At 43.5% G+C, this 22,859-nt stretch overlaps 2 protein-coding genes across 2 annotated transcripts in view; one reads left to right on the top strand and one right to left on the bottom strand.

Moving 5' to 3' along the window:
• Window positions 1–3,517: 3,517 nt before the first annotated feature.
• On the bottom strand, window positions 3,518–19,844 carry LOC111977741 (aconitate hydratase, mitochondrial). The gene is made up of 17 exons (XM_024007323.1): window positions 19,742–19,844; window positions 18,187–18,329; window positions 17,681–17,939; window positions 17,234–17,326; window positions 16,835–16,993; window positions 16,573–16,723; window positions 16,257–16,361; window positions 15,928–16,019; window positions 15,732–15,837; window positions 15,344–15,501; window positions 14,839–14,912; window positions 14,500–14,611; window positions 11,709–11,990; window positions 11,379–11,570; window positions 9,562–9,694; window positions 5,554–5,675; window positions 3,518–5,360 (listed from the first exon to the last, which is right to left on the bottom strand). The coding sequence occupies exons 1-17, from the start codon at window positions 19,775–19,777 to the stop codon at window positions 5,229–5,231; spliced, it is 2,349 nt and encodes a 782-aa protein (XP_023863091.1). The 5' UTR covers window positions 19,778–19,844; the 3' UTR covers window positions 3,518–5,228.
• A 364-nt stretch (window positions 19,845–20,208) lies between these two features.
• LOC111977754 (PHD finger-like domain-containing protein 5A) overlaps window positions 20,209–22,859 on the top strand; it is a 16,665-nt gene continuing 14,014 nt past the window's right edge. The window contains exon 1 of the mRNA XM_024007353.2: window positions 20,209–20,317. Within this exon, the coding sequence (XP_023863121.1) occupies window positions 20,266–20,317 (52 nt within the window). The 5' untranslated portion in view covers window positions 20,209–20,265. The remainder of the gene's footprint in view (window positions 20,318–22,859) is intronic.

Here is a 22,859-nt window from a genome sequence, read left to right as displayed (position 1 = left end):
ACCAACACTGACCTCAATGTTTTGAAAAATATCTGTCTATATAACCCAGCCCTGCCGAGTAGAGCCTTAGCTCCAATATTGAATACATTATTATAATACCAACCCCCCTCCCATCCGCCCCAGATAGTCACATAGAGCTGGGTAGCATTACGTTACTGCTCTTATACTGTATTTTGTATTCAGACGTTAAACGCTTTGAACAGACTGAGGCAGCGCAACCAGCAGATTCTTTGACTGAAGAATCCCTAGACAATATCACATTATTTAGCCATTGGGAGCATTGTTGTGTCATTTTGAGACGTATTACCATAGCCCTCCACTCTTAGAGACTGCATGCTGATGTCTGTCAGTGCTCTCTATGTAAAAGATGAGTGAAATGTGTAGCAGACAGCATCCCTAGGGCTTCTCCATCTTTCTCTCTTTCTATGTGACAAGTGGCACCATCTAAATATAGCTGCCTGCATGGTGGAATAGAGTCTGCCCCATTATTGACTGGAGGATCAGGGTGGAGACAGGGTGGATACCAGGGTTTAGGGAGGAGGGTTTAGTGTGGTAGGGATCAATAATGATCCAATAACGAGGAATGGGCATCCTTTATTTCTTATTGGTAAGAGGAGGTGTTCTGTCTTATCCCAAAACTCATTTAAGGGAAAGGGATTAATCAAATGTCCCCCATTCATGTGTCAAAGAAAGACGGCAGGTTTTATTCTGATGACAACATCACATAGCAATGTTGACTTGAAGGACTTGAAGGTGTACACACATCTGTCACAATTTGGCACAGAAAAAAGACACCGTTTGAAAACGATTATTGACTTGAATTATTAGCTACTAAATGACACATCATGATATATTGATAACAACTACCTTAATCTAACAATAACGTTTATATAATCGTATGTGTCTCATGAGGAACATTTAACATATTCCCGCTTGTAAAAGTAGTGAGAGTGACTGTAAACCTATCAAAGAGATAATGGGATAATAGGCAGTACACTGATATTTGGGTGGTTTTGGAGCACTGTAAACCCCAGGGCGGACCAGAGTGGCTTCAACTAGACAGAAAGGCTGTCCCAACTCGCCTTGCGCCTCCCAAAATCAGAAGGACACTGTGGCTGCGTGTCATTAGCATCATCAGCATGGGAGACACGTAAATATTCAGTACACTACACACACAGACAGTGACACTCACGACGCTGCTCTTTTCTTTTCTGGCCGCCTTTAATTTGTCTAATCGTTTTTAATTTGTGAAATAGCGGTTTCAAATATAATGTTGTCTAGGCTCTCACTCGATCCCAAAATTAAACCCACTGGCATCTTGATTCCAGAACATTCTCATGTGTAGCATACCAGCTGAGACAACAGGAGAATACATTGATCGCTCAAAATAAGATAGAAGCGGCACAAAACTAAAAAAAAATTAAAGGCTAGTCTACTCATCATAAAAGATTCATCAAGATAACAGTTTACATAGAATATAAACATTTCACCTGGGTGGTAAATTGTACATAAATAGGACCGATAAGAAAATATATAGCCTAAAGCGCACTATCAAACTAAAGGCTATTGATTTATCGAGCTCTTACCGTAAAATGTCAAGCTGTTTTCGGTCAAACGTGCAGATGTGTTGACTCTTAACTGTTATATAACGATAATTATATAATGAAATAAAAATAAACCTGCACAGACATGTGGAAAGAATACCTATTGCTTGTGGCTGTCTGGCTGTGCGGCACAAGCTGGTCTGTCTGGATGATTAGGGAGCAAAATGAAAAGGGAGCAGAAAAGAGAGAAGGGTACAGGGGTTCCTGTGCCAACACAATGAAGACTGCAGGTGCTTTTATGTTTTGTATATTGTAATAGACCAGGCGGCTATAAATTCCTAGTAGTCCTAATCATAGAAGAAGTAGGCTAACAATTGTGAACATGGGTGAGCTCTGATCAAATAAATATTGTTGAAAAACAACATCCAACTGTATGAGAGCAGTCAGATAAGATTCTGATATAGTCACTGTGAGTGAAAAAAATCAAACATGATAGCTCTAAGAGACCATAAGGACTTCTAGAGCAGAGAGTCAAATTAATGTTTGACTCTCAACGAGGGCCGGACAGAGGGCCGCTCTGACAATGTGTTCTATTTCCTCGCCATCAAAATCTGCAAACAAATTGCCCTCCATCGGTTTTTAAATGTTCGATTCTCCCTGACTGTCTAGCTTTTATTATGGTGATTATTAGCGAGCTGGACACAGTCCAAAAAAAACTGTGAATGTAGGTCCATTATCATTTATACAGTTTCGATTTTGTTTTTGTGTTCCCAGAACAGATATTGTATGTTCTTTAAATGTTTCATTGGGTTGTGGCAAATGTTCTCATAACACAAAAACTGTCCAGTCCTGCTGATGATTATACAATGTTTGTATAAACCATTCACTTGATGTTGCAAGAATGTTCCCAGAACATATCTTGTCTGTTCTTTAAAGGTTCCCAGAATGTTTCATTGGGTTGTGGGAACAGTCTGGTGAGAACATGGTGGAGACATCACAAAAGATATGTTCCCMAAATAAAAATAAACTGTCCAGTTGTGCCGATGATTATGCAATGTTTATTTTAGGKTGCAAAAAAMCTTCACCTGATGTTACAAGAACGTTCCCAGAACACATTTAGTCTGTTCTTAAAAGGTTCCCAGAATGTTTCATTTGGTTGTGGGAACATTGGGTCAAGGATGTAGAGAGGCAGGTGTTACCCAGACTAGTATTCTAGGCCCACTACAGGGTGATATAGACACACTGCATTTTAATTTTATTCATAGGACATTTGACCAGCATTTAATCATAAACATATGGACATATACAAAAAAAAAAGTCAATTGAAAAAAGGTGAAATGAAACACAGCTTATTTGCAGTCTTTCTAGCTTCAATTTGAAGTGATTGTGCTACTGTAGCTGTGTTGTTGGCTAGCTCCTCTGAACAACAGCGTTCTGACGAGAGAGCACATTCTCTATGCCAGGCGAAATCGCACCTTATTAGCTCATTGTTATGGATGTATCCAAATAAATGTCACTAGAAAACAGCTTAAACAATTGCATATGCAGCTACTTTGCTGTTATTCTGGCTGAACTTTTTGACGTGACTAAGTTAGCCGTAGTTGCCTAGCTAGCAAGCAAGGGATAAGAACGATGCAAGGGATAAGAACGATGCCTCGACTTCGTCTCGGGCCTAATTACCCGTGCCAATATCCTCCAAACACCGGCTTCTCAGGCATTATCACTTAATTGTATACTCAGTGTGTGTTCTAGGAACGTTCTTGCAACATCAGGCAAAAGTTTTATACAAACATTCTATAATCATCAGCACGACTGGGCAGTTTTGGTGTTATGAAAACATTTGCCGCRACCTAACGAATGTTCTGGGAACTTTTGCAGAACAAATGTTGGTTTGCTGGGTTCTCGCTCCCCCACACACACAAATGAACAAAGGAAAACTCCAGACAACACAACTTAACCCACAGAAGCAGTGGTCTATATTCATTGAAATGTCAGTTTATTTTACAACCCATCGTGACTGAATAACACTAATTTATTCAACATCAGAGAAAAAAAACTGGAAAACAAAAAATATTTAAATATACATGATCCAGACACGTTTCATACTGTAGACAGGAGGGGAGTGGTGATGATATACAATGGAGATTATTACAAAGCAGAACACACCACAACAGACTCAGAAAGTTGCTGCTGGAGTCAATATTTCAATGTGGTTTATAACTTTACAGAAWCTCATACAAAATGTGTAATTCATTGTTGAAATGTTTCTAGGCAGAGTTAGTGTGTTTGAGAGAGTTCCATTCACTGCCAAGCAATGGGAGTTGTCTAGTGCAGTGGTTTCCAACCTTTTTCGGTTACTGTACCACCAACTGAATCGCTCTCTGCCTGGAGTACCCCTGGTTGGGAACCACTGGTCCAGCAGTATCTAGCTTTGACACAGGGGTTCAGTTCTGTGATAAAGACACAATGAAAAACACATAACAAGGGCCAGGAGTTTCCCTGACCAGGACAAACTCTGCACCCTAACGTAACCCCCCCCCCAAAAAATAAAAAAAAAGGCACTCAAAAATACACAGGACAGCACGAAAGAGTCTGGTAGTCCAAATAACACGTTTCTCCAGAGGAGACCGAAATACAAAAACAGGAGCAAAACTCCACTTTAATGCACATCCAAGCTTTTAGAGGAAAAATACATAAGCAATCACTCTAAAATATTGGAAGCTTTGACCAGTGTGGTAATACTCAGTAAGATCCAAAAGCACAGGGGTGTTATGGAGAGGGGCTGTTGTTACGAAGAGTTAACGCATACACACTATTTAATATATAGACAACACATACATACACAGATGTCCGTTTGCTGTGTGTTAACACAGTCTCTGTGTATTCTAGTCTTTGAGACTCTACAAGAAAATTAACAGCAGCTTACAGGGTGTGGATGGAGCTGAAAGGACAAAGCAAACACTCAATCACTAAAGCAGATATCTCATGCAGCCTGTGACAGATACAGCGTTAGACTGGTGCAGCTCAGAGACCTGGTGAGCGACTACAGTTTGGATGGACTGTTTGAACAGCTGTGATAACTGGAGGAGCTGCAGTTGGCAGTGTGTTAGGTTACCGTTCCACTCAAAGAAGAACGTGTTGGTGTTTGTCTCAAAAGCGGTAAGCCTTCCTTTGTATACAGTATCTGAGTCTACTACAGCAATTCACACTACCTTAAACTGTACAGTAGTACTGGTCTGTGTCTATGCACTCCTGTCGTCTGTACTGCGAGGTTAGACATGTCTCTTACATATGAGAAGTTGTGTTGGACTCTCTACAGTGTGGGCAGCGGATGACACATGCAGTGGTTGATGATTGGACTGGACCGGAAGCTTCATATAATCTGGGGGGGGTGTGGCTTTTATTCTTTACCATGGCCATGTCTCAATACTCTTTAAAAATGGTTTCCTCTCCTCCTTTCCCTACTTATCACTGATTGGTTAAATGGAGCAGATAGTCATATTAACATTTACCTTCAGATCAGGGTAACGAACATAAGGAGAGGAGGAAAGGAAGCCGTTCAAGATTGAAACACATCCCATGTCTTTAAACACTGCAAACCTGCCCCCATCTCTGCCTAACCCGTGTCCCTCATCCTCTCCACTCCTCCCCCTGTATCCGTAGATCTTCCTCCTCCCTCTCCAGTTACTGGAGCTCCTTCATCCTGTTGAGGGCGGAGCCGGCTTGGAACCACTCGATCTGTGTCTCGTTGAAGGTGTGGTTCAGCTGGAAGTCATCTTTGCTGCCGTCACTGTGCTTCACTACTGCAGACAGGGGCTGGAGGGGGCAGCAACACAAAGTTAGACAGACATACATGGTGAACCTTATCTGGAAACAAACTTCAAGCCTAAACACTGGAGCTGGCTGGTTCGGATCCTGGACAGTCTAATTTAGACCATGATTAGTTAAATCAGATGTGATCATGATGGGCTGAAACTAAAGCCTACAGATTGGTGTAAATGCCACTCACCTTTCCTGGGGTGAAGGTTGCGAGTCCTTTGATGGAGATCTTGTCATCTGGTCGGATCTTGTCGTAGTCAGCAGGGTTCTGGAAGGTCAGGGGCAGCATACCCTGTTTCTTCAGATTAGTCTCTGCAGATAGAAGAAAAAAGGTTAGCTGCAGGAAAGCAAACTGGTAAGGATCCCCCCCAAAATTGATTTTTTTYCCCTGTACAGAAACAAATTCATTGTGAACTGCAAGAAAATCCATTTGCCAGTTCAGAGAATAATTAAGTGTGTATTATGCATTTGTTAATCTGAATACTCCTAACTTTCCAACTCACAAGACACAAAAATTGTGTCATGGGGGGGGGGTCAGCGATTAAGGTTGTTTATTTATTTTTAAATATTTGTACATTACCCCCTTTTGCTCCCCAATTGGTAGTTACAGTCTTGTCCCATCGCTGCAACTCCCGTATGGACTCGGGAGAGGCGAAGGTCGAGAGCCGTGTGTCCTCCGAAACACAACCCAGCCAAGCCGCACAGCTTTTTGACACAATGCCCGCTTAACCCAGAAGCCAGCCACACCAATGTGTCGGAGGAAACACCGTACACCTGGCGACCATGTCAGCGTGCACTGCGCCCGGCACAGGAGTCGGTAGTGCACGATGGGACAAGGACATCCCTACCTGCCAAACCCTCCCCTAACCTGGACAACGCCAATTGTGAGTCGCCCCATGGATCTCCCGGTTGCGGCCAGCTGCGACAGAGCCTAGACTCGATCCAGTATCTCTAGTGGCACAGCTAGCACTGCGATAGTCCCTTCGACCACTGTGCCACTCAGGAGGCCTAGGCGCTTAAGGTTTATCATGACATGAAATTATAATGTCTCCACCRACAGGAAGACATAGGGAACTATAAAATCTTTGTTGCCAAATTAGTTTTTTTCCCTTCAGGTTTTCAAAACAAACAAAAAAAAGGTAGAAAAACTAAATTGRATGTTATAAGTCCACAACAGGAGACATTTTGAGGTCTGGGGATGGGAGAGTCTACAAAACAAAAGCCCACCAGATTCATAATGATATCATTCTGCCAGGTAGGACCTACTTTGCAGTCAACATTTAATTGAGAAGGTTCTGGAAAAGCCTTTAGAAATGACTTTTTATGCATGCCAACTGCTTACACATCATACGGTACCAGTCAAAAGTTTGGACACACCGACTCATTCAAGGGTTTCTTTATTTTTACTATTTTATACATTGTAGAATAATAGTGAAGACATCACAACTATGAAATATCACATATGGAATCACGTAGTAACCAAAACAGTGTTAAACAAATCAAAATATATTTAATATTCTTCAGATTAGCCACCCTTTGAGTTGACAGCTTTGTACACTCTTGGCATTCTCTCAAACAGAATGCATTTCAATTAACAGGTGTGCCTTGTTAAAAGTKAATTTGTGGAATTTCTTTCCTTCTTAACTTCTCTAGGGTAGGGGGCAGCATTTGGWATTTTGGATGAAATGCATGCCCAAATTAAACTGCCTGCATCTCGGGCCCAGAATATATGATATGCATATAACTGGTAGATTTGGATAGAAAACACTCTAAAGTTTCCAAAACTGTTAAAATAGTGTCTGTGAGTATAACAGAACTGATTTGTCAGGCAAAAACCTGAGAAAAATCCATTCAGGAAGTATTTTTTGGGGGGGGTTTTGTAGTTTTCTATTCAATGCCAATACAGTATCCATTGACTTAGGACTCAAATTGCAGTTTCTATGCCTTCCACTAGATGTCAACAGTCTTCAGAAAATGTTTCAGCCTTGTATTCTGAAAAATGAAGAAGTAAGAGCAGTCTGAATGAGTGGACCCTGCCGTGTCACAGAGCTTTTTCCTGCGCAAGACCGAGAGAGTGCGTTTCTTGTTTACATTTTATATTGACGACGTTATTGTCCGGTTGAAATATTATTGATTATTTAGGCTAAAACAACCTGAGGTTTGAATGTAAATATCGTTTGACATGTTTCTATGAACTTTACGGATACAATTTGGATTTTTTTGTCTTCCTGTTTTTACTGCGTTTTAGCCTGTGGATTACTGAAGAAAACGTGCGAACAAAACTGAGKTTTTTGGGTATAAAGAGACTTTATCGAACAAAAAGAACATTTATTGAGTAAATGAATGTCTGCTGATTGCAACCATATGTAGATCATCAAAGGTAAGGGATTAATTTTATCTCTATTTCTAAATTGTGTAACTGTTCTAGCTGGCTGGCTACTGTTTGTAATGATTTGTTTAGTGGGCTATGTTCTCATAATCGTAATGTATGCTTTCGCCGTAAAGCATTTAAAAAATCTGACACCGTGGTTGGATTCACAAGCAGTTCATCTTTAAACCTATGTAAAATATGTTTTGTTTTCTGAATTTTTATAATGAGTATTTCTGTATTTGAATTTGGCACCCACCAGTTTCACTGGCTGTTGAAGAGGTGGGACGCTACCGTCTCACGTGCCCAAGAGAGGTTAATGCGTTTGAGCCAATCAGCTGTGTTGTGACAAAGTAGGGGTGGTATACAGAAGATAGCCCTATTTGGTAAAAGACCAAGTCCATATTATGGCAAGAACAGCTCAAATAAGCTAAGAGAAACGACAGTCCATCATTACTTTAAGACATGAAGGTCAGTCAATCTGGAAAATATCAAGAACTTTGAACGTTTCTTCAAGTGCAGTCACAAAAACCATCAAGCTCTGAGGAAACTGGCTSTCATGAGGACCACCACAGAAAAGGAAGACCCAGAGTTACCTCTGTTGCAGAGAATAGGTTCATTAGAGTTACCAGTCTCAGAAATTGCAACCCAAATAAATGTGTCAGAGTTCAATTAACAGACACATCAACTGTTCAGAGGAGACTGCCTTCATGGTTGAATTGCTGCAAAGAAACCACTACTAGGACACCAATAAGAAAAGACTTGCTTGGGCCAAGAAACACAAGCAATGGACATTAGACCAGTGGAAAGCTGTCCTTTGGTCTGGTGAGTCCAAATTTGAGATTTTTGGTTCCAACCGCCGTGTCTTTGTGAGACGCAGAGTAGGTGAACAGATGATCTCTGCATGTGTGGTTCCCACTGTGACGCATGGAGGAGGTGGTGTGATGGTGCTTTACTGGTGATACTGTCAGTGATTTATTTAGAATTCAAGGCACATTTAACCAGCATGGCTACCACAGCATTCTGTAGCGACTATCATTTGTTTTTCAACAGGACAATGACCCAAAACACCTGTGTAAGGGCTATTTGACCAAGGAGAGTGATGGCGCTGCATCAGATGACCTGGACTCCAATCACCCAACCTCAACCCAATTGAGATGTTTTGGGATGATTTGGACCGCAGAGTGAAGGAAAAGCAGCCAAAAAGTGCTCAGCATATGTGGGAACTCCTTCAAGACTATTGGAAAAGCATTCCTCATGAAGCTGGTTGAGAGAATGCCAAGAGTGTGCAAAGCTGTCATCAAGGCAAAGGGTGCTACTTTGAAGAAACTCATATTTTGATTTGTTTAACACTTTTTTGGTTACTACATGCTTCCACGTGTTATTTCATAGTTTTGATGTCTTCACTCTTATTATACAATGTAAAAAATAGTAAAAATAAAGAAAAATCCTTGAATGAGTAGGTGTGTCCAAACTTTTGACTGGTACTGTAGGTGCAAATAAACAGGCATTACTTCAGAAAGTAGCAGGAAGTACGAATCGCTGATGCATTATATTCATTAAGTTATGATAAACGGTACAATTAATGTTCCATACATCTAACTTTCTGTGCCGAGCCCAGAGGCTCAGTCAATGATTTCGATACGATGGATGGTCTATTTTGAGATCAAACCGGTGAATATCACCAAAAAGCAATGACTGTGCATCCCTGTAGTTGGGTGGATGTTAAAAATGAATTTGGGGAAGGAAGCAATGTAGTTGCAATGTTCTAAAGGCGTGCACACGCACACAACACACACTCTGTCCCTTTTGGCCTGTGCTTAAAGTTACCGTGGATCCTGGCGAAGCTTTTGACGATAATGCATCTTCCTCCCAGGTGTCTGGGCTCCAGGGCGGCATGCTCTCTGCTGGATCCCTCACCGTAGTTGTCATCTCCCACAACCACCCACGACAGACCGTTGGCCTGGGAGAGATSAAACACATCAGGGAAACCATTAACCCTCCTGTTGTGTTCCGGTCAAATTGGACCGAAGTTCTCTCTGAAAAATGTAGTTCAATTAATCTGATTGTCATAAGGTTCCATGACTTTGTTCACGCAGGGCATCTGAACACACAAAATTTGTTTATGATTTTCATTTTTATTTATTTTTATTATTTAACTTTTGTACACCTGTGGGGTTCCTGGTCAAAAATGACCGGTCATTAGAAATGAATGGGTGAGACTACATTTAGTGTATAAAATTGAGTTCAGGCACATGCCCATTCATCAGATGGACAACACTTCCACTCCCAGACCCCCACATGCATGTGTGTTTGAGCACACCCACACTCCGCTTCCATGGTAACCCCCACGGGAACCTTTCCCCAATAGAATCTTTCCCCCATGGTAACCCCCACGTTATTCTTTCCCCAATAGAATCTTTCCCCCATGGTAACCCCCACGGTAACCTTTCCCCCATGGTAACCCCCACGTTAACCTTTCCCCAATAGAATCTTTCCCCCACGGGAACCACACGTTGGCATTCTCACAAATAATTGCAACATTGTTYTAATAATATATATAACTTTTGTCGCAGCTCAGGTATATAAAGCTTTTAAGGCTTGCTCAAAATTCATTCTGTGGCAGCACAATGACCAAACAATTTACTGTATGTGAGGCTCTTGAGCATATCTTTGATCATGACACTGGTGAGGAGGAGAGAGTCCTTGTTAAACTTTGACACAAAATAGTCTGTGATAAATAGCACAATATATTTAATCTGAGTATTTGTTATAGTCAAAATAATCCATAAATTACACWTTTTTTTTACTCAAAAACAAGTTGTATAAGCTCAGGTCAATGAGGCCTACAGGCCATAAATAGCAAATAGAAGTTCAAAACTTGTAATGTTCACAAGAACTTAAGTTGATAAAAATATCTAACACAACATTAGGTGATAATATATGTATTATTATGGATTTATAATCAGCTATAAGGGGCGATCATTTTGGAGCGGAAACACAGAATGAATTAACATGAAACAAACACAACAGGAGGGTTAAAGTCACTCATTGCCATTTCATACACTGATGGCCAAATGTTTATGGGTATTCTGTATCTATAAAAAGGGCTGAGACACGCACAGCATACTTTCAAAAGGGAAATTGGAGCGAAAAGTACACTTTTTTTAGCCCTAAATTCGTGGTATCCAATTGGTAGTTACAGTCTTGTCCCATCGCTGCCGAGTCCGTATGGGAGTTGCAAAGGTCGAGAGCCGTGCGTCCACCAAAACACGACCCAGTCAAGCCGCACTACTTTTTGACACAATGCCCGCTTAACCTGGAAGCCAGCCGCACCAATGTGTTGGAGGAAACACAATACACCTGGCGACCGTGTCAGCGTGCATGCGCCCGCCACAGGAGTCGCTAGAGCGCCATGGGACAAGGACGTCCCTGCCAGCCAAACCCTCCCCTAACCCGGACGACGCTAGGCCATGGGTCTCCCGGTCGCGGCCGGCTACGACAGAGCCTGGACTCGAACCAGGATCTCTAATGGCACAGCTAGCACTGCCTTACACCACTGCGCCACTCAGGAGGGTACACTTTTTAATCTCAAGTGAGGATGTTGTTTGAGCCAGGGGTCAAGGTTCATCATCCGGGGAGCTAACCTTGTAATGGCGGGCGACGTCAGGAACACCGCCATACTCTCCCGTCAGCTGGTTCTTGATCTTGTTGACGCCGTCGTTCTCTATGTTGACTGCTCCGATCAGCATGTTGTTAGAGATGTTGTCAAGGTGACCACGGAACTTTAGCCAGGGGCCGGCAGCACTGATGTGGTCTGTGGTGCACTTCCCCTTCACCTGGATGGACAGAGAGAGCGAGCATGGTGGAATGCGAGAAAGAGTAAGTTTGACCAGGAATATATTTTTAAAATCAGAAAGTTCTGTAACTTTGCACCCTCCTGAACAGACCCTAGTTTTCCCCCTTTGACCCCTGACCTTGATGAGGACTTGTAGGTCCTCCAGATCTCCGCCGGCCCACTTGTCGAAGGGCTCCAGCAGCTGCAGCCGGGTGCTAGTGGGGCTGACGTCCACCCTCAGCTTGGATCCACCCTCTGCAGGGGGGTGCTGGTAGGTGTCCTGACCCGGGTCAAAGTCCAACTTGGGCAGCTCGTCTGCGCTGGGAGGCTCCAGCTTGAACTTCTCTCCGTTGGCGGCCGTGAGGTAGTCAACCTCGGGGTTGAAATCCAGGGTTCCTGCTATTGCCAGGGCTGTGACGATCTGGAGGAGGAGAGAACAAAGTAGTTGGTGGTGTGTAGTGTTTACCAGTGAGAGCAAGTGTACATTATCTATCATGGGAGTGAGTGAGAACAGTATGAAGGCGAATCAGCAAAGAAGCGGTGTGTGTGTCAAGGTTTCTATTAGCCTGTAAAAAAAATAAAAAATAAGATAAATACAACAGGACAACGTCCCTAACTGGCGCTGGCCAGAAAAAAAAAGAAATGCATTGCAAAATAATGCTTTTTAGCCTATTCATTGATGGRAATACATRTAACATGTCATGCTTATCGGTCTATAGGTTGCGTGGAATTAAATTGGCTCGTGTCTATTTTTGTTAGTGGTTGTGTTTATCACACGCGCACAGCATAAACATATAGAGCCTATGAGTGGAAAATCTGTCAGACAGCTATAGCTTCTCAAACAGCTCATTTCTTTCTGCTGTTGTGCTTTTATAAGCATTGCATAACAATTCTAAATGCAAATCGGCTGTTTTTTTATTTCTCAACTGGTAATTGAAGCATGCTTCCCATTCGCCATTCAAGTGCATATCAGCGTCACACCACTTTGCAATGAGCTGGAGACTGTATGCATTTTGAAAACAGTGCATTCGGGAAGTATTTCAGACCCCTTCCCTTTTCCAAATTTTGGATTAAATAAAAATCCTCACTCTACACACAATACCCCACAATGACAAAGCAAAAACAGGTAATTTTTTTGAGCACAGGTGCATCCTGTTTACATTGATCATCCTTGATTGGAGTCCACTTGTGGTAAATTCAATTGATTGGACATGATTTGGAAAAAGGCACACACCTGTCTATATAAGGTCCTACAGGAATTGTCCGTAGAGCTCCGAGACAGGATTGTGTCAAGGCACAGATCTGGGGATGGGTACCAAAACAGTTTTGCAGCATTGAAGGGCCAAGAGCACAGTGGCCTCCATCATTATTAAATGGAAGAAGTTTGGAACCACTCTTCCTAGAGCTGGCCGCATGCGCAAACGGGGGAGAAGGGCCTTGGTCAGGGAGGTGACCAAGAACCCGATGGTCACTCTGACATGAGCTCCAGAATTCCTCTGTGGGGATGGGAGAACCTTCTGGAGGAAACCTGGYACCATCCCTACGGTGAAGCACGGTGGTGGCAGCATCATGCTGTGGGGATGTTTTTCAGCGGSAGGGACTGGGAGACTAGTCAGGATCAAGTGAAAGAAGAATGAAGCAAATTACAGAGAGATCCTTGATGAAAACCTGCTCCAGAGCACTCAGGACCTCATTCTGGGGTGAAGGTTCACCTTCCAACAGGACAACGTCCCTATGTACACAGCCAAGACAACGCAGGAGTGGCTTCGGGACAGGTCTCTGAATGTCCTTGAGTGACCCAGGCAGAGCCCGGACTTGAACCCGATCAAACATCTCAGTAGAGACCTGAAAATAGCTGTGCAGCGACGCTCCCCGTCCAACCTGAGAAAGCTTGAGAGGATCTGCAGAGAAGAATGGGAGAAACTCCCCAAATACATTTTACATTTTACATTTACATTTTAGTCATTTAGCAGACGCTCTTATCCAGAGCGACTTACAGTAGAGTGCATACATTTTATTACATTTTTTTACATACTGAGACAAGGATCCCTACCCCTACCCCTACCGGCCAAACCCTCCCTAACCCGGACGACGCTATGCCAATTGTGCGTCGCCCCACGGATCTCCCGGTTGCGGCCGGCTGCGACAGAGCCTGGGCGCGAACCCAGAGACTCTGGTGGCGCAGCTAGCACTGCGATGACTTCATACAGGTAGATGGGCCAGAGGGTCAGGTAACACTGTATATATTTTAAAAAAGGGAGACAGGTATCCGTCACGTCCTCACACAAATACAGGTATGCCAAGCTTGTAGCGTCATACCCAAGAAGACTCGAGGCTGTAATCGCTGCCAAAGTTGCTTCAACAAAGTACTGAGTAAAGTGTAAAATACTTATGTAAATTTGATTTTTTTTGAGGGAAAAAACTATTTAATCAATTTTAGAATAAGGCTGTAACATAAAATGTGAAAAAAGTCAAGAGGTCTGAATAGTTTCAGAATGCACTGTATCATCCCACAAATGTCCCAGAGTGTTTGGAATAAGCTATTTCTTTCTCACACAGAATGATAAGCTGACCAATAGAATATGTCAACTTTTCTACTATGGGGGATTGACATAGGCTAGTGATTTTGCAGTTCATTAGTCTTTTTTTTACTCATTTTGGCTGAGGAAAAGTGCGCATTGGAATTTGGTAAGAAGGACGCACACCCTTCCGTTCTCGAGTTCGATGTTAGGGAATAACCCTAATCTTAATGTGATTTCTGTCATTCTRAGCACCATGAATTGATGCCCTAATCAGGTTATGCTCCCAATGCATATGCGTCTGGTAAATTTCTCAAATGTCCGTTAAATTAAAATGCTGCCAGTCAATTGTCCGGTGCCACATTTCCTTAACGGAAACCCTGGTGTTTGTGTATTCAGTCTTAACAGTACCTCAGGGGAGGCGACGAAGGCGTGTGTGGCTGGGTTGGCATCATTCCTAGCGGTGAAGTTCCTGTTGTAAGACGTGACGATGGTGTTCTTCTCTCCTTTCTTCACGTCACGCCTGAACAGAAACATCAACTTACCACTGTCCCAAATAGCACCCTACTCCATATATAGTGCATTACTTTTGACCAGAGCCCTTGGGCCATGGTCAAAAGCACTGCTCTACATATGGAATAGGGTGCCATTTGATACGCAGGCAATATCTTAAGACACTTTTAATAGAAGACTTTCAACTTCAAAATTAATGTCAACAGAATGAACATGAATGAGTAAGTCAACTATTACCTGTCCCACTGTCCAATACAGGGTCCACAGGCGTTGGCCAGGACCATTCCACCAACATCACCGAGGATCTTGGACTACAGAACAACATACATACATACATCTTCAGTCAGGAGGAGCTAGCAGTAGGCCAGTCAGGAGGAGCTAGCAGTAGGCCAGTCAGGAGGAGCTAGCAGTAGGCCAGTCAGGAGGAGCTAGCAGTAGGCCAGTCAGGAGGAGCTAGCAGTAGGCCAGTCAGGAGGAGCCCAGGACACAGCAGTAGTATTCCTGCTGAGGATCTCAACATCCAGAGCTCCAATTACAAACCCTCTACTTGCGATGCCCTTAAAATAGAGAGCAGAGCTGGGCCAATGTTAACATCCTTGATACTTAGGAGGATGTCAACAATATTTTACAACTGTTATCCTGTTGCCCTGATTTGTTGGGTGGAGTGATCAGCACCCCAGACACCCCTACAGTTCGAACCCTGGTCATATCCCCTTCCCATCTACTGGTACCAGGGACTCACATATCCGTCTCTCTCGATGGTGGCGCGGATCTGTTCAGACCCGGGGGTGATGGTAAATGCGGCCTTGCACTTCAGCCCTTTGTCTAAGGCCTGTTTGGCCACGGAGGCAGAGCGGCCCATGTCCTCATAACTGGAGTTGGTGCAGCTGCCAATCAGACCTGAGGGGAGGGGACAGATTAAGCAGCCACCCACTGCACGTCTACTTTCTCATATTGAATAGAACAGCTATACATCTGTGTATAAGGCTAAAGACAGATAAAGTATATACAGTAATAATATAGTAATATCACAGTTATAGCCAATTAATATTAAGGTCTGAACAGAGACACATGGTGGTGAGACGCAGTGGCCAGCTGTGAGGTCAAAAAGATCTGAAGACTGCACTGACCTACTTTGACCTCCAGGGGCCAGCCATTCTTCGCTGCCGTGGCCCCAATGTCTGCCATGGGGTGAGCCAGGTCGGGGGTGAAGGGCCCGTTGATGTGGGGCTTCAGCTAGGAAGGACAGAGAAAGATAGCACGGGTCAGGTTGGATGKATGTGTGTGTGTGTGAGAGAGAGAGAAAGAGCAGGGGAGGGGACTCACCTCATCCAGGTTGATTTCCACAATCGAGTCATATTCACAGCCCGGGTCTGGAACCAGCAGGTCAGCATAATCGTCAGCCAGGGCAGCAATGTCTGAGAGGAGTGGGAGGGCAACGGGGTCGGATAAATGGATCAAGCATCTCTTATAAAGAAATGACAAACCTTCCAGGGGGGCGTCCCAAATGGCACCCTATTCCCTTTATAGTGCACTATGTAGGGTGCCTTTTGGGATGCAGTCCCAGAACTTCACACAAACATATTCAGCACATCACCTGACAGATAATTGCACATCACGCACACAGACAGACTTGTTTGATGACATGGACTGACCTCCGCGGCCAGTCTTCTCCAGGTAGGTCTTCATGCGGTGGTTGTAGGGGAACACAGAGGTGGTGGCTCCAATCTCAGCCCCCATGTTGCAGATGGTGGCCATTCCTAAAACACACAATATGCTGGGGGTTTCTATGGGCATTCCTACAAMCACAAAATGTCCTACAATGTTGCTTGATAGTAAACACTGCCGATTGATGATTGTGCTCCTCACACCATAAATAGAAAAACAGAAGTACATTAGACCAAAGAGCAGTGGTGGTCAGCTGGTCACTATCCTAGTTAGATAATGACAGCAATACAGTGTGCAGTAAACCTGTGCAGGAGATGGAATCCACCCCAGGTCCGTGGTAYTCCACAATGGCTCCAGTACCCCCCTTCACAGTCAGAATCCCAGCCACCTTCAGGATCACGTCCTTGGGGGACGTCCACCCTGACAGCTTGCCTGTCAGCTTCACCCCAATCACCTGACAGGAGGAGAACATGGTTTAGTGAGGTTTATGTAGTATCATACTGTACTATTTACTAGGACTGGGGAAAAAGGAATGTGTTCAATATAAACTGGGAATCCCACTTACCTTGGGACATTTGAGCTCCCAGGGGATGCCAGCCATGACATCAACAGCATCAGCCCCTCCCACTCCAATGCAGATGGAGCCCAGTCCACCACCATTGGGTGTGTGAGAGTCTGTGCCAATCAGCAACACCCCTGGGTAGGCATAGTTCTCCAGGATTATCTGAATGGGTGAGATAAGAGTCAGTTATGGCACTTACCACAGTAAACAGATAGCTCTGCTCTTCATTATAAAAAGGTGCAATATCTTATGTGAATATATAATGAAATTCATATCAACATTTTATAGGAACTTAATTCTATAAGGACAGCTTATCTATTATCAAGTGAGTGCACTGCCAGCAATTAACACTAGGGAAATGTGTGACTTCAGTGTCATTTCAGAGTAGCCTTGTTACAGTACCTGATGGATGATGCCAGAGCCTGGTTTCCAGAATCCCACTCCATATTTGGCTCCAGCACTGGCCAGGAAGTTATACACCTCTGCATTAATGTCCTAAGGACCAAGAGAAAAGGCCAAATATTATTACGGGTACATTATTCCCTATTCTTGTATCCAGCCACCAGGACTGACGACCTTCTCCTGGGGCTCCCGAGTGGCGCAGCGGTCTAAGGCACTGTATCTCAGTGCTAGAGGCGACACCACAGAAACCCTGGTTAGAATCCAGGCTGTTTTCACAACCGGACGTAATTGGGAGTCCCATAGGGCGGAGCACAATTGACCCAGCGCCGTCCGGGTTTGGCCAGTGTAGGCCGTCATTGTAAATAAGAGTTTGTTCTTAACTGACTTGCCTAGTTAAATATATATTTTTGTATCCATCCCCTGCTCTGGCCTTCCCTGACCTTTCACCTTTGCTCTCGCTAGGTCCTTGGCTCCTCCGATCTGAGCCTCGATCAGATGATCACAGTGGATAGTGGAGGGCACAGCCACACAAGGCAGGCCACTGCTAATGAACTGCAGCATGGCCATCTGGGCCGTGGCATCCTGCATGGCCACGCGGTCCGGCCGCAGACGTAGGTACGTATGCCCCCTGGCGATGTCCTGCCCCACAGGGTCATCCAGATGGCCGTAGACAATCTTCTCAGAGAGAGTGAGGGGACGGTTGAGTCTTTAAGGGAGGAAGGCAGAGAATGTGCTAAGTTACTATAAAGGCCAAGTGCTACAAATAGCTCTAATTGTACAGCTGACACTGAACAGAAAAAAACTTGGGTTACAGACCCATCATTGCCTTGGCAAGACAATGAAGTTGGCTAAGTCAGAAACAGACTGGCACCCTGGCCTGTAGGCCATCTCACTGTAAGCATGGAATGAAACAGGGACACATGCTAATGTAAACGGTGGAGGGGTAGACTGACCTTTTGCGCACAATGTTGACGTTCTCATTGAGCTTCTCATAGCTGACGTAGTTGCTGGGCTCAAAGCGGCTCATTGAAACTTTGGCCTTGGCATTGAAGGCTGCAGACACGTGCAGGCGCCGCACACCCTGGCCCAGGGCAAGCTGACAACAGAGTTAATTCAACATGGAAAAAAATAACCTGTACATCAAAATCATTTGGGCCTAGATTTAGCTAGGTGGGGCAACCAAAAATCACAGTAAGTACATTTTTCCTCAATAAAGCAGCTATCAGCAAAGTCAGAGTTATTAACAGAAAAAAGTCAAGTACGAATGTCAGTAAAAACGGACAGATTTTCTTGTTGAGCACATARAGAATGATTCTAACTCAAGGTCAAACAGATTAGAAATACAAAATATCAGGCAGAAAAGTATCTGGCAAATGCAGATGTTTAGTCAATAATCAGAACTAAATGGATCCTTCAATGAAAATCCCTGACTACAACAGCCGAGATATACATCATTGAAATTGTATTTTGCCTTTCCATGTCGACAAGGAGGTGCTGTCACTCAAAGGTATGGGGAGGAAACCATATTAGGACCAGCAAACACATATAAACAACTACCTCTCCCCCTACTGTATTTATTTATTTATTTTGCTCCTTTGCACCCCATTATTTCTATCTTTACTTTGCACATTCTTCCACTGCAAATCTACCATTCCAGTGTTTTACTTGCTATATTGTATTTACTTCACCACCGTGGCCTTTTTTTGCCTTTACCTCCCTTATCTCACCTATCTATACTTATTTTTTCTACTGTATTATTGACTGTATGTTTGTTTTACTCCATGTGTAACTCTGTGTTGTTGTATGTGTCGAACTGCTTTGCTTTATCTTGGCCAGGTCGCAATTGTAAATGAGAACTTGTTCTCAACTTGCCTACCTGGTTAAATAAAGGTGAAATAAAAATAAAATATCTATAACATATCAAAATAGAAGTAAAAAGAGCCTAAGAAGTTTAGCATAAGTCCAATCCCTCCCTTTGGGCTTTGAGAGCAAAGTCACAAAATATCAAAAACAGTTTAGACAGTTGTATGACAAACTGTTTCAATGACACCTCTATGGGGGACACTATTCTAACGGTGTTGTTTTGGTCACTGGCCAGACTGCGTCGTGCTTGCCAGCGCCCTGTGTGGTTGCTATGTACCCTAACCTTGCGTTAACCTTGCAATCAATAAACGTGTCCTCGGTTGAAATAACATAGAGAGCGATAACATCTTAAAGTTGAGCATATTCATCAAATTGTACACATTACAAGTGTCTTTAAATAGCCATATTTGTGTGTCAATGACAAACTTGAGCTCCTTGACGAAGCTAGCTAGCGAGCTTCGTGGTAACTCAGGACACGATGACCTGGGTCAGTGGCCGACAAGAATTTGATCGTACTCTCTCAAACAAACATCAGATCTATACATAAGATTCACATACAATGTGCTTTCACTTGTATTTGAGAGTGAATTCTAACACATCGATGGCACATAAATTCAATTAAACTAGTGAAAAACTGTCGCTTACCTGGAGCCGAGCAACGGTAAGACAGTAGGTCGCCATTTTGTTCACTGACAAAGATGTGTCGAGCAGAGGTGACGTCAGATTTCGTAGCTGTCAAAGTCGCGTGTCTTTGGAGGAAAATAGAACGGACGTGTAAAGTTGTTTTAGAAATAGAGGTGGTATAGATTCTACTCGGATTTTTAATTCAGAGATGTATATAGAATATATTGTTCTTAACTAATATGCGATATGACTGCCACAAATGAAACCCTGAAATGTCTAATCTAATATTTTGTTTATGTAGCTAAAATTACCACGGGATGAATTCTGTGCGTTTCATATGTAATATTCACTCCTTGAATTTAGCTGGATTAATTCACTGACATGTCCATAGCAATAGTAATTTTAACTAACGTGAAATAAATAAAAATGATATGATCCGAAAAACAAACTAAACGTAAATGAAATACAAAGCTCAAATGTCACGTGTATCTGTGGGTCAAAGTTGAAAATTCAAAATAACTATCGTATTCCCTCCGTTCGCGAGAATGGCTAAACATCATCCAGATTTGATCTTTTGTAGAAAACAAGCTGGTGTTGGTAAGGTGTTTATTTGATGTTTGATGCATATCATTGCGTTAGTACTTACTTCTAATAAGCAATGATAAGTGCTGAGCTCTTGCCCTTTGTTGAAAGTGTCTGGCTAGATAAGATAGCTTGCTAGGAACAGTTAGCACATTCATTTGCTAAATGTATTGGTCGCATACACATATTTAGAATATTTTATTGCGGGTGTAGTGAAATGCTTGTGTTCATGACCGTAACCTGCTTCTTCATCAACCCATTAACTTTATTGCATCAACCCATGCTACCAGTATGTCACATGCAGTGTTGCCAACTCATTTTCAGGGTAAGTTGCTAGAGGCAGGTTGACTTGTTGCTAAAAGTTGCTAAATGACGTGGTGATGTCATTGCGTGATAACGTAAAACTGCGTCATTACGTAGAACACACAATAACGTTACTCAAATTGACTGGCCATCTCGGCAAAAAATATGATTTGACATTTGTTCAGGTACAGACTCCCACTCTTTTCTGTACTTCTGTCTGTACAATTTTGATTGAGACATGTTGATTGATGTTGTAAGTTCTGTTCAATATCAAACATTCTTGACCAACTATATTCATTGGGTTTGGCTCGTCGAACCCGTACTACTGCTGCTGCAGTCAGCCAACAATGATTTGCAATTTGCTGAAATTGCTGCAGGCCTTCTGCTGCCGTGCAAGAGCTGAGCGCCTGCTGCTGACGTCACTCACAATGCACTTTTGCAGCCAGGCACGTGTGTGTGACAGAGAAAATCGTTTTTGTGTAATTTAGAGGGGAAATGCGTGCATTTTAGCGTTTAAGTCACTTTTCAAAAGTTGCTAAAAGTTCCAAATACATTTTTTAAAGTAGCTAAATTTGTTGCTAAAAATCAAATCAAATTTTATTTGTCACATACACATGGTTAGCAGATGTTAATGCGAGTGTAGCGAAATGCTTGTGCTAAGAGGAATTGATCACTCCACCCTACCGGGAACACCTAGACCCAACTCCAATTTGCTTACCGACCCAATAAGGTCCACAGACGAACACAATCGCAACCACCTGCACTGCCCTAACCCATCTGGACAAGAGGAATACCTATGTGAGAATGCTGTTCATCGACTACACTCAGCATTTAACACCATAGTACCTCCAACTCGTCATCAAGCTCGAGACCCTGGGTCTCGACTCCGCCCTGTGAACTGGGTCCTGGACTTCCTGACGGGCCGCCCCAGGTGGTGAGGGTAGGTAAACAACATCTCACCCCGCTGATCCTCAACACTGGGCCCCACAAGGGTGCGTTCTGAGCCCTCTCCTGTACTCCTGTTCACCACGACGTGCGTGACCATGCACCGCCTCAACTCACTCATCAAGTTGCGGATGACACTAAGTGGTAGGCTTGATTACCAACAACGACGGACGGCTACAGGGAGGAGGTGAGGGCCCTCGGAGTGTGGTGTCAGGAAAAATAACGCTCACACTCACGTCAACCAAAAACAAAGGAGATGATTGTGACTTCAGGAATACAGCAGAAGGATCACCCCCTATCCACATCGACGGGTTCAGTAGTGGAGAAGGTGGAAAGTTAAAGTTCCCTTGGTGGTATCACTCACCGGACCAACACTGGGAATTGGTCACCGCAACATGACCAGCGTTGTGAAGAAGTGCGCAAGCGCCTCTTCAACCTCAGGAAGGCTGAAAGAAAATTCGGCTTGTCACCAAAAAGCACTGCACAAACTTCTAACAGATGCAACACTCGAGAGCAATCCTGTCGGGGCTGGGGTTAATCACGCCTGGTACGGCAAACTGGCTCCGCCCACAACCGTAAGGCTCTCCAGAGGGTAGTGAAGGTCTGCACAACGCATCACCGGGGGCAAACTACCTGCCTCCAGGAAACCTACAACCACCCCGATGTCAACAGGAAGGCGCATAAGATCATCAAGGACAACAATCCACCGCAGCCACTGCCTGTTCACGCCAGCTATCATCAGAGAAGGCCGAGGTCCGTACGGTTGCATCAAGCAGGGGACCGAGAGACTGAAAAACAGCTTCTATCTCAAAGTGCCATCAGACTTGTTTAAAACAGCCACCACTAACATTTAGCGGCCGCTGCCAACATACTGACTCAACTCCAGCCACTTTAATAATGGGAATTGATGGAAATTATGTAAAAATGTACCACTAGCCACTTTAAACAATGCCACTTAATATAATGTTTACATACCCTACATTACTCATCTCATATGTAAATGTATATACTGTACTCTATATATCTACTGCATCTTGCCATCTTTATGTAATACATGTATCACTAGCCACTTTAAACTATGCCACTTTATGTTTACATACCCCACATTACTCATCTCATATGTATATACTGTACTTTATACCATCTACTGCATCTTGCTATGCCGTTCTGTACCTCACTCATTCATATATCTTTATGTACATATTCTTTATCCCTTTACACTTGTGTGTATAAGGTAGTAGTTGTGGAATTGTTAGGTTAGATTACTTGTTGGTTATTACTGCATTGTCGGAACTAGAAAGCACAGCAT

Source organism: Salvelinus sp. IW2-2015, linkage group LG18 (genome assembly GCF_002910315.2).
Source record: "Salvelinus sp. IW2-2015 linkage group LG18, ASM291031v2, whole genome shotgun sequence".
NCBI lineage: Eukaryota > Metazoa > Chordata > Actinopteri > Salmoniformes > Salmonidae > Salvelinus > Salvelinus sp. IW2-2015.
This window is presented reverse-complemented; position numbering and strand designations above follow the sequence as displayed.